General features: G+C 29.8%; 2 protein-coding genes across 4 annotated transcripts; both read right to left on the bottom strand.

The window, feature by feature from the left end:
- Positions 1 to 69: 69 nt before the first annotated feature.
- On the bottom strand, positions 70 to 2,544 carry LOC112746840 (uncharacterized). The gene is made up of 5 exons (XM_025794975.3): positions 2,168 to 2,544; positions 1,680 to 1,775; positions 1,552 to 1,600; positions 1,180 to 1,299; positions 70 to 370 (listed from the first exon to the last, which is right to left on the bottom strand). Exons 1-4 carry the CDS (start codon positions 2,492 to 2,494, stop codon positions 1,211 to 1,213), a joined length of 561 nt encoding a protein of 186 aa, XP_025650760.1. The 5' UTR covers positions 2,495 to 2,544; the 3' UTR covers positions 70 to 370; positions 1,180 to 1,210.
- A 1,446-nt stretch (positions 2,545 to 3,990) lies between these two features.
- LOC112747531 (probable polyamine transporter At1g31830) lies at positions 3,991 to 10,182 on the bottom strand. Of its 3 annotated transcripts, XM_025795577.3 has the most exons (3): positions 9,995 to 10,182; positions 9,733 to 9,887; positions 3,991 to 5,541 (listed from the first exon to the last, which is right to left on the bottom strand). In XM_025795577.3, exon 3 carries the CDS (start codon positions 5,500 to 5,502, stop codon positions 4,084 to 4,086), a length of 1,419 nt encoding a protein of 472 aa, XP_025651362.1. In that variant the 5' UTR covers positions 5,503 to 5,541; positions 9,733 to 9,887; positions 9,995 to 10,182; the 3' UTR covers positions 3,991 to 4,083. The 3 variants fall into 3 exon arrangements, with proteins under 3 accessions (XP_025651362.1, XP_025651360.1, XP_025651361.1); XM_025795575.2 differs by having other exon boundaries at positions 9,733 to 10,047; XM_025795576.2 differs by lacking the exons at positions 9,733 to 9,887; positions 9,995 to 10,182 and adding an exon at positions 5,979 to 6,379.
- Between the last annotated feature and the right edge of the window lie 1,043 nt (positions 10,183 to 11,225).

Below are 11,225 nucleotides of genomic sequence, written 5' to 3' on the forward strand. Positions count from 1 at the left end.
AAAAGGTTACTCAATCTAGACAATTGGAACCCTAAATGGAAGTCACTTAATTTTAGTATTAAGATTCCGCTTCAAGCGACTTATTTAGAAATTGCAGCCACTTACTCACAAAATTCATTCAGATAAAAATATCTCAGTATTATTTACTCATTTTTTGCTTCAACAGAGAATGGAGTATTTTCTTTTTTTTTTTAAAGAGAAAAATATAACACATACATAAGGACTAAGGACTAAGGAGTCATGCCCGTCGAAAAAAAAAAAAACAGACTAAGCCCAAAGGAGTAAGGAGTAGTGAGCCTGACAAAACGAAAACCAAGGCGTATCCTTCTAGCCGCCACCATAATCCAGATTGCTGCTTTATGTTCCTCTCCTAAGCATCAAAATTTAGGCAGTTTGATCAAGTTAGATATGAACGGACGGACAGCTATGCAGAAATATCTCCCAGAACAAAGACTTGAAAGAACAGTGGGAACGTTCAATAATCTAAAAATCATGGGAGTGCATCATTTTTGCTCCCAATGAGACATCTCCATTATTATTAGTAGGATAACTTGAAGTAAAATTCTTTAAATAGTTATATACAGTATATTATACCAAAAACACAAAAATGAGACAATTACACATATTTTTGTCAGAAAATAACCCATTCACATTGAAAACTCTACTAAGTTTTAACTGTGTTATTGCTGCATTGGATGCATGTTGTTTTGTTGCTAATTCTATTGCAACACGCCAGTATCTTTCTCTTACTGCAAGTGCAAAATATAAGTTTGACTGTTTGCGGAATCCTTCCCTTTCCCCTTATTTGCTGTAACCTTGTTGGGTTTTTATTTTTCCTGTTTGCTCTCTAATATAAAAAAGTAACTATATATATTTGTCCTTTTCCTTTTTAGCAGCTTCATCTTTACTTTTTCTTCTATTATCATTACCTTTAAATGCTAATCACTAAACTCAAAAAAAACAAAAAGCAGATAATAAGATTATCACTATTGATCTTAATTAACTAGGCAAATTATCAAGTTAAAAATACTTATGATGCTTGCTAGCCTATCAATTGAATATGCACACAATTATTCAAGGCAAAATGCAATTATATGTTTCAAATCAGAAGGCAGAATGAAATGGATATATAGCAACCAGGCATAGTCTCAGAAACCATGATCAGAAATTGATACTCACCTTAGAGAACTCAGAATCTATAAAATGACTGTTAATTTGACGAAATCCCATAACGATTTCGAAGAGAGTCAATAGCCTTCTCAAACGACTGCGAAAGCTCAGTGATTGAAGTTTTGCATGCTGCAATTTTCGAATGAGAATTACTATCTGATATATGTAAGCAGTATATGTATGTGTATGTGTGAATAATTGACATCTGAATACGAATATGTTAAACCATAGACAATGAGGCAGGTAATTAACTCCAACTGCAGTTTAAATTCAATTACCAATTGCTCCAAGAAAAAAAATGATGCAGTAGATAAACCAAAGTACAAAAGATTTTCATGAATCAGAATATAAGCACATGCAATTGAATTTTACTACGCATACCACGAGATGCGCTGGCCTGTGCCTCTGCCATGAACTCATCATAAGATGCCTGGACATAGACCTCGTTACGATTCTAACAGTTTTTTCCAAATCACAGATCAAATAACGTTAGTCAAAGAGGTGAAAACCTTCATTGCCTCACGGCTTTCAGTGATCCGTTCGGATAACTTCTTGTACTCCTTTTCTGCTTCATCCATCACTTGGTGGCATGCTTGAGTCTGCATCTAAAATTTCAAAATAAAAACAGCAATGTGATTAATAATTAGTCTAAAGATCTATCACAAACTCACAGAAATTTGTCACAGGTTTACCATTCTTTGATCAAATATACCAGAGTATCTAACTGTTCTCTCAATTTCTGCTTATACTAGTTCCGAATGTTCTAGCTAGGCACCAATGTAAGCATTCTAATTCCATATTAATCTGTTTAACTTCTAAGAATATGTGAATAACATCACAGATTTTCAATTTCGTTCATATTTCACATGGTCAGGTTCTCGAACAATTTTCAGCTGTTATGTTATAAATTGATCTCATCAACATGATTATACAGTATTAAAGAGAGTGAGATCATTAGAGAAAAGCGCGCGAAATTAAATAAGTAAAACGGTAAAACCTTCAAGCGCTTGTGCAGACGCGAATGAGAAGCTTCAAGATCCTTGAGGATCTCGGAGTGAGAACGATCGCTTTGGCGCCGGAGATCGTCCACGCCTGCGGACGCCATGGCCTTGAGGTCGGCGATGCTGCTCAGAGGCCTGTGGCTGAGAGGCGGAGAAGCGCCGGTGAGATCGACGGCAGCTCTCTTAGCTGCGGCCTTGGAAGTAGTAGCTGTTGGCCTGCTGAAAATCGCCGATTTTGGAGAATCGTTCGTCGGAGAAGCCACCGGCGACGGCGTTTTCAGAAAATCGGCCATCCTCAGCTTCGTCTTCTTTCCCTTCTTCATATTTCTCTCACTGAATTTTCGAATTTCAGATTGTGAGGTTTTAACTCTGCTCGCTGTCGGTATCTATATATGTGGCGGGCTTTTCAAATCTTCACGCGAAAATTTGAAATTTTATTTTATTACTGAACTGTTAAAAAATATAAAATAAATAGGAATAATATTTTTCTTTTTCTTTTTAAATTTTGATGTGAACCTGTGAAGGAGAAAGATCAAATAAATGTTATATCTCGGTTCGAGTTTTACTCCTAATTCTAAAAAAAAAAATAGATGTTATATTAATTTATTTTATAAAAGAAAGGTAGCCAATAGATGTTATATTATTATAAACACTTATATTTTTTAAAATAAAAATATTAATTATATATCAAAATGAATTATTATATATTTATGTATAAAATACATACGTAGTTTAACTCAATTTAATATATATTCTATTTTGATAGCTCATTTTAGTGTATATATACTTATATAGCATAATTATTTTTAAAAATAGATAAATTTTATACGCATCACAATTATATTTATGACCATTTCAATTCTATTTTATTCTCTAACCCTGCATAGTTTGCTTGAGCTAGGGCGTCAAGTCAGCTCATGAGCCAGCTCGAACTCGAGTCGTTAGCAGCTCGATAAGCTAAGTTCGTGAGTTGGTGAGCCAAGCTTGAGCCTGAAATTGAACTCATAAATTAAATGAGTCGAGCTTGAGCTTAGATAAGCTCAGCTTATTAGCTCGTGAGCTGGCTCGATTTTATTTATATATATATATTATAACAATCTTAATTATTTAATATTTATATTTATTTTTTACATATAATTTTAATATAGGACATAAATAAAAAATTATAATTTATTAATACATAAATAATATATAAAATTGATCTTTTCAAATATTTTTTAAAATATATAAGTTATAATTTACTGATATAGAATTATAGATTATGTATTTATTTATTTTTTATTTGAGCCAGCTCGTGAGTTCGAACCAGCTCGTAAGCTTTCGGTGAGCCGAGCTTGAGCTTAAGAAATAGGCTCGATTGTTAATGAGTCGAGCCGTGAGCCAAGCTCAATTTTCGTGAGCCGAGCTTGAGTTTAGTCTAGCTCGACTCAGCTCGACTCACTTCCAGCCCTAGCTTGAGCCTTGAAGCATAAAAATGAACTAATTTTTTATAAATAAATAAATTTGATGAATAAAATTATCCATAAAAATCACATGTGAATTTTCACCCAAATTTTGCAACCTCCAATCAACCAAACCCTAAAATGACAGGACTGATAAGTTGAATTTTCTGTCTTGCTCATTCACATGTATTACTTAAATTACCTTATTTTGTGTAAAAGAAAATAACTTACAATTTTTCTTTTATCTATTCTAAAAAAATTCTTCCCAAACACTAAAGCAAACCCAATCATGCAGTTTGTCTAAACATGACCCGCGGGGGGGGGGAACCAAATCAAATTACAAGTTTCTTAGTGGAGTGGCATATTAAACAGCTAAAGAACCAAAAGCATAAGCTATAATGCATTAACACCTCAAAAAAATAACCTCAACACTGTCAAAAAATAAAAAATCTAGAAACATGATAAGTTAATTAATTCACCAAAGAGTGAGTGCTCTCCTCATGTTCAAGATCTGGGAGATCAGCACTATGGGAGAACTTCAACCACCTCTTTTTCTCTACATATTTGATACAAGGCTGCAAGACAAGGCCAATTGACACAGCAATGAGGCTTACAACCATTACTTTCAGGGTGGAAAAATACAACACGACACAGATCAATGCGGTCGGAGGGATGCACATGAGGATCGCCCCGGCTGCTCCTCCTGGCACCTTGTAAGGCCGAGACGCATTGGGGTGCTTGATCTTCAACAATATAAATGCAATAAACTCCAAAATCATTCCGAAACAGTACAGGAAGTTTTCTGCCGCTACGATCTCTTGAAAGCTCATCCATGACAGTAGAATTACACCAGAGGCAGAGAAAAGTATACCTACAAGAGGGGTTCCATGACGAGATCTCTTGCTGAAGAACTCGGGCAACATTCCTCTCTCGGCCATCCCTAGAAGCTGGAAAGAGTCGCTGCTCATTTCAGCAACAAACATTCCCATATTTGACATCGCGGCAGCAGCCTGAAGCCACCATCTCAACCACGCTCCTCCAAGAATCATAGCAATATCCGAGAAGTAACCATCAGTCCACAGCTCTCGATTAAGGGGAACAGCGCCCGTGCCAATCAGAAGTGGGAAGAAATACCCCAGAACCACTAGGATCAAGGCGAAAAACAAAGCTTTTGGAAGAGTTTTCTTCGGATTCTGCACTTCCCCAGAAAGAGTACTTATAGAATCCCAATAATTGAGATTCCAGAACAAAGTATTCAAATACAAATTCCAATCAACATCTTTAGTGTTTACCACAGTCCATCTCGAAGGTTTCAAGTCCGGAATTGCCAAAAACCCCATAACCACAAAAGGGAGGAGCGAGAAAACCCCTAAGAAAACAGCAACATATCCTACAATTGTTAAACCCCTGTAGTTCAAGAAAGTGAGAACAATTGTCAAACCCCAAGTTGCAAGGATTCTAGGTAATCCACCCCCTAATGCAGGGACTCCAGATTTCAGATAATCAAGAAACAGAACAGGATATAAAGCATTGTCTATCACACCACTCAGCCACTTCATCCAACCCTGCTGAAACCCCCAAAAGGGACCCAGCGCAGTCGAGACCCAAACGACATAACCGCTGTTTTCCGGGAACATTGTGCCCATCTCAGCAGTGATCAAAGCTTCAGGGATGCTCCATATGAATGGGAAAACTACAAAACCAAGAAGGGCCAAGAGTGGACCTGCTGCATGAACAGTGTCCTCAACACCAAAGGGACCACCTGAAACCTCATAGAAGATTAGGAATACAAGAGGGAGAATTGAAACTTTCTTCATGGTGTGAGTTCTCCTTGGGGAAGGTAAATCTACAACGGTGACATACTCAACATTGCTGTTGAACTCTCCCATTCTTGAAGCTTGTCTAGTAGTAGCTGCAGCCCTCAATTTCTGCACTCAGAAAAAGTCAAGAAGGTTGTTTTTCTCAATTTAACAAACATCAAAAGCAAAAGCAATTAAACTAAAAAAGAAAAGAGATATTTTTTTTTATTTTACATCACACGGTTTCAACTTGTTTCATTAAAAAGAATGCAACTTTGGAAATTTCACCAGCAAAATTTCGCATATTCATTCACAGAAACAACAACCAGATAATAAAATTCAAGGAAGTTCGATCAACCCACAAAAGAAAGGAGATCTCGGACATAGATCTAAGTTGACCACTGGATAATTAGAACAAGCTATTCACTTACAGCAACAAAACAATCAACGAAGAACAACTTAAAAACTAAGCAGAAACTGTGACTCAAGAAAACAGAGTCACCGATATAACAAAACAAGGACATTGAAAAAGAAGAAAATCGAGAGGCAGAATTGAAAAAACGAACCATGAATGATTCACATATTGTTTCAGGGTTGAGAAGATAGCAGCATCATCCATTGTGGATTGCGATGAACACTACGGTGTGCGCGGTGTGATTTCAATTAAAAAAAATGGCTGCTTCTTCACACCGAGCGCAGAACGGAAAGAGAATAAAAGGTGAAGAACAAAACCTGAAGAAGAACACCGTGGCACGTGCACAAAAGCTTCGGTTTTTTAATGCAAACACGTGCAACAAGCAAGGGTTTTTCATGTGTTCCCAATTCCCAAGAAACCAAAATTCCTCATCAGGTTTGGTAACTAAATTATGCTGAGAGATTTTGTTGTCCACTAAATTATTCATTAACTAAGCCAACAATTATTCATGTGAGTATTATTTGTGTGATTTGGATTTCTGAACAATGAATGAATGCATGTGCAAGTAGAAGTTTTCTTTTATTTTTTGGTGACATATATAATTTTTTAGTAAAAATTTTATCAACTTCACATGAATAAGGGCATGTTTGGAAAGTTTAAAAGTTATTTTTTTTTGAATTTTTGATTTATAGAAACCAGTAATATTAATATTTGGTATAATTTTTAAAATTAAATTATAATTTTTTAAAAAATTATTTAAATACTTATAAAAAATAAAAAAATACTTTTCTCGTAATGAAAATTTTTTTATCATATTTTTTTAAATAAATACTTTTAAAATTAAAAAACTAAAAATAAAATAATACATTTATAAATTATTTTTAATATAAACATTTATTATTTAAATTATTTCTTTTAAAAAAATTAATTAAACTATTTACTCAAACTGAACTTAAATTTTATCGTAATTGTAAATACTCATCCTTAGATAAAGAAGAAACACTATATTCTTTGTCAATTAAATAAATTACAACTCTTTATTTATTATATTTTATATCAATAATTTAAATTTAAAATTTAAAATTTAAAGTTTTTTTTCCAAAACCATTAGTATTTACTAATAATAAATAGTAAAAATTAAAAGTACTAATGTATCATTATGTAATTAAATCTAAATTGAATTAAGAAATTAATCCTATTTTAATTAATACTAGTTAATTTTTTAATATTGTATTTTTTTAATTTCTAGTTTTACATTTTATATTCTAAATTCTAATTTTAAAATTTTAAAAAGTGACCATTTTAAAAAATAGATTTATAATAAATTACTCAATATTAACTAATTAAAAATTAGTATTCTATAATTATTCTTTTACTTATTATTATTTACGGTATCATTTTTCCAAGAATGGATAAAATTTAAATTTTTTTTTTCCTTTTGCACTGAAGATGACCTTTATCATTTATCTTTCTATGCCTACCTCTCATTTCCTTTTTTTCTATTTGGTCCTCTTAATATTTATTTTTTTCATTAATATCACCATCTCAAATATCGGCTGCATTCACACCACGTCATTTTTACCACGTGGTTCATTTTATTAATGACAAAAGATACTTACTATATCTTTCTGTAACAAATTTAACGTTTGGTTTTAAATAATAGTAATAATAATGATCATCATCGTCAAAATCAAAATGTCAAATATTTTTCTGCTTTGTCATATCTATAATAACAACTTTGACATAGACACAAGTATCTAATTTGGTATGGAAAAACTTGAACTCTGGACCACATACAATTTAGGATTTAGTTAATATAGGAGCTGTTTAAATATTTTATTTTAATTAATATATGATAAATACATTAAAAAATATTTTTTATAAATTTTTTAATTAATAAATTTATCTAAATTCTATAATTTAAAATAATTAATATCGTGTATATCATTATCTGAATTAGATTATTTTTTTAATTAAATTCTTCTAAAAAAGAATATTAATAAAGTATTTAAATTGTTTTTAAATAAAATAGTGAATTTTTCGGGTAATAAAAATTATAATTTTTTAAATAAATATATTATTTATTGTTTTATCAACTTTTTTATTTTAATATATTTTTTTCTTCCTTTTGACATGTCCCATGGGTTGTACCTTGTCCAATACAAATTAAAGAAAACTTCCATAAACTCTACTAATTCAATCCACAATGAATGTTAAGAAAATAAACAATTATGTGCATTCATATAAAGTTCATATTTTATATTTAGGCATTTTAAAGTATCAAAAAATATCTTTAGACACTTTTATTTAAGAGTAAAATATATTTTTTATTAAAAATTTTAAAATTATTTTAAAATTTTATTTTATTTTAACTTTATCATATACATTTTTATTTACATCAAATATACCATTTATAGTTAATTTTTAAAATTTAAAAATAATTTAATAATAATTTTACAAAAATAATTTTTAACACAAATAAATTAGATATAATTTTTTTGTATTATTATTAGATTGATCTTAAATTTTTTAAAAATTTAACTCTCAAAAATATATTTGATATAAATAAACAAATTTTAAAATAAAATTAAAATAAATTTTAAAAAAATTTAAAATAAAAATATATTTTATTTTTTATCTAATTTCTACGGAAAAAAAGGAAATAACGCTGATTGCCTACATACACCAAATAAAAAAAAGTATATCTTAAAAGTTATGCTAATTATACATTAGTTATTAATATAAAATATAAATATATATTAAAAATAAAATAAATTTTATATATATTTAAATATAAATACATTAATAATTAATTTTAATAACTGATTTTAATATAAAACTAACATTTTTAATATTAAAATTGGGTGGTCAAATGTACTTTTCTCGTTAAGTGGAGCTGAACAATATATATATATATATATATAGGGGACGAGGGAGGCTAAAAGCCTAAAATTCATACTAAGAATATTTTCGTGTAAATCATTTAATTTATTTTTTATACGTGAATATATAATATGGGTTGAATTTTGTATCTGTTATTTTTTATTTATTTTTTTATATTTTGGTGTATTCTATAAATCAATATATCTAATAGGAAAAATTTTAAATGTATCAAAAATACTGATATTCTAATTATTTTAACTGTTAATTTTAATTAATATATATTTTTTATAATTTAGATTAACCATTAAAATAACTAAAATACCAGTGTTCTAATACACTTGACATTTTTCCTATCTAACATACTATAATGATTAGATCAATCTGGGTCAAATCAATTAAGTTGAGTGTAATGTAACCCAAAAAAAAAGTATTAAGTGTAAATAATTTTGAAATGGTTAGTTTAGAAATTTAACTTTAATAATATTGTGAAACTTCCACAATACAATACTTGTTTATTAATTTTATATCATATAAATTATATATATATAATATGATCCAAACGTTGGGGACCATCATATCCTATCCCCACTCTCCAAACAAAGCCGGTATATTATAACTTGAGAATCTCTTAAATAGTCGCAATAAACTTGACAAACACGCAGTAACTAATTAAACAGAGAAATTCAATAGGAGTTCTTTTTAATAGAAATTAATTAAATTTAAGTGGATTTGTTTGCAAGATTATGAGTCGAATCTACTCTGGCAGGACTAAGGAGTCTTGCGACTTAAATCTCAGAAAAAAAAAATAAAAATATTATCTGTAAACTAAAGAATAGTATGTCAACTAGATATAACTCAAATAACATAATTTTTCTATCTTCGCATAAAAATTTTATTCTTAATTTTAAAAAAAATAAAAAAATAGCCTAAATCCTCTTCAATCGTGGAAATGAAAATAAAAATATAAAAATTAGTAGGTAGAAAAAAGCACATAATGAAGGAGCAAGTTGCAATATCCTAACCTCTTGGTTCTGGGAATCATTATCGTGTGGCGCCTGATGGGTAGTTTCTTGTGGCTGTGGAGAAGACCTGTCGGCAGCAACAGTAGTCTCTTCCACAGAGTCAACGGTGGTTCTTTCTTGCTTTGCCGCTACTCCCTCATCGTTCTTCACTTTCTCTGATTGTGTCATCATCACCATGTGGAGTTATTATAATAACTTACAAGACAATAAAAGATATGAAGAGATATTATTGTGCAAGGGTTTTAGTTATATAGAGTGAAACCTGTGGAATGGGGAATATTGGGGGAATGAAAATAACATGTGAGGGTGGAGTACAACTACTGCACCTTCACCTTCAACTTCAATAATTAAAGCTCGGGGAAAATATTTACGCGGAATAATATAAGACCATAAAGGGGAACAAAATAAAACGTGATTCTTACTTTCTTACTTTCTTAAGTGTCTCTACCAAAAAGTCCCAAAAATCTTTTTACCGGATTATAACACTAGCAATTTTTTTTAAATAAAAAGGAACTAGCTAGATTCCTTTGCATAAGGGAAATAAATCTTTACCACCAGATAATCAATCAATATAAATCAAGATAAGTGGAAAAAATCTAGGAAATTAACTATAATATAACTTAATTCAAGAATTTCATTTTATTTCTAACTTTAAAATTCTAAATTAAAATAACGGGGTTATTTTTTATTATTTTTAGTAACGAATTTGTTTTTCAATTAGTTGGTTTTATTTGGTTACATTTTTAGTTGGTTCTTAATGAAACTCGTATAAGTAAATTGAGACCAAGCTTCTTCTCGTTTAAGTAGATCAGCCACTAAATTAGATTCATGTTGAATTAAATCAACTTGTGTTGATTGACACATTGAGTGGTAAATTCACTCGTTGATTTAATAAGTGTTGGGGTGGTAAATTCACTCATTCACTGAGGGTTCGAATTTTATTTTATCTATCTACTTAATATATTAAAATTGAATTTTTTCCCAGTTAATAAGAGTGAGTTAATAAGAGTGACGTGTTGATATCTCGTGAGTCTATTTTTCCTCCAAAACGAATAAAATTTTTTATCTATTCTAAATTATTTTATAAAAAATACTTTTATTATAATTATATTATAATTAATATTTAATGAATAATATATAATTATACTAATTTAGGAACCTATCTTCATTATAATTATATCAAATCAATATTTAAGCACTATTAAACTACTTATCAATTATAATGCGTAATTACTGTACATAATAAAAAATTACCTTAATAATAAGTAATTTACATATTTATTTTTGTTTTACTAGGGTCTATAAATAGTATTTTTCTATGGTACATGAATCTAAATTTGAGAGTCAGCTCATAATTTTATATTTAGTATTTTTTTACTACTTCATAGAATAAGAATGTATTCCTCGTTTTTTATTGAAGTTGATCCTTTTAAGGTACAATTTATAATTTTTTATAATATTTTTCATATACTCATTCTATTATATTATGCTTT

The sequence above is a fragment of the Arachis hypogaea genome, chromosome 15, assembly GCF_003086295.3.
Source record: "Arachis hypogaea cultivar Tifrunner chromosome 15, arahy.Tifrunner.gnm2.J5K5, whole genome shotgun sequence".
Lineage (NCBI taxonomy): Eukaryota > Viridiplantae > Streptophyta > Magnoliopsida > Fabales > Fabaceae > Arachis > Arachis hypogaea.

Coding starts and splice junctions, on each gene's coding strand:
- LOC112746840 (XM_025794975.3), bottom strand. CDS start 2,494: ATGAAGAAGGGAAAGAAGACGAAGCTGAGGATGGCCGATTTTCTGAAA. Junction 1,776..2,167: donor GTCTGCACAAGCGCTTGAAG/GTTTTACCGTTT, acceptor TTGAAATTTTAG/ATGCAGACTCAAGCATGCCA. Junction 1,601..1,679: donor AAAGCCGTGAGGCAATGAAG/GTTTTCACCTCT, acceptor GTCTATGTCCAG/GCATCTTATGATGAGTTCAT.
- LOC112747531 (XM_025795575.2), bottom strand. CDS start 9,909: ATGGTGATGATGACACAATCAGAGAAAGTGAAGAACGATGAGGGAGTA. Junction 5,542..9,732: donor ATGATTCCCAGAACCAAGAG/GTTAGGATATTG, acceptor TTCTGAGTGCAG/AAATTGAGGGCTGCAGCTAC.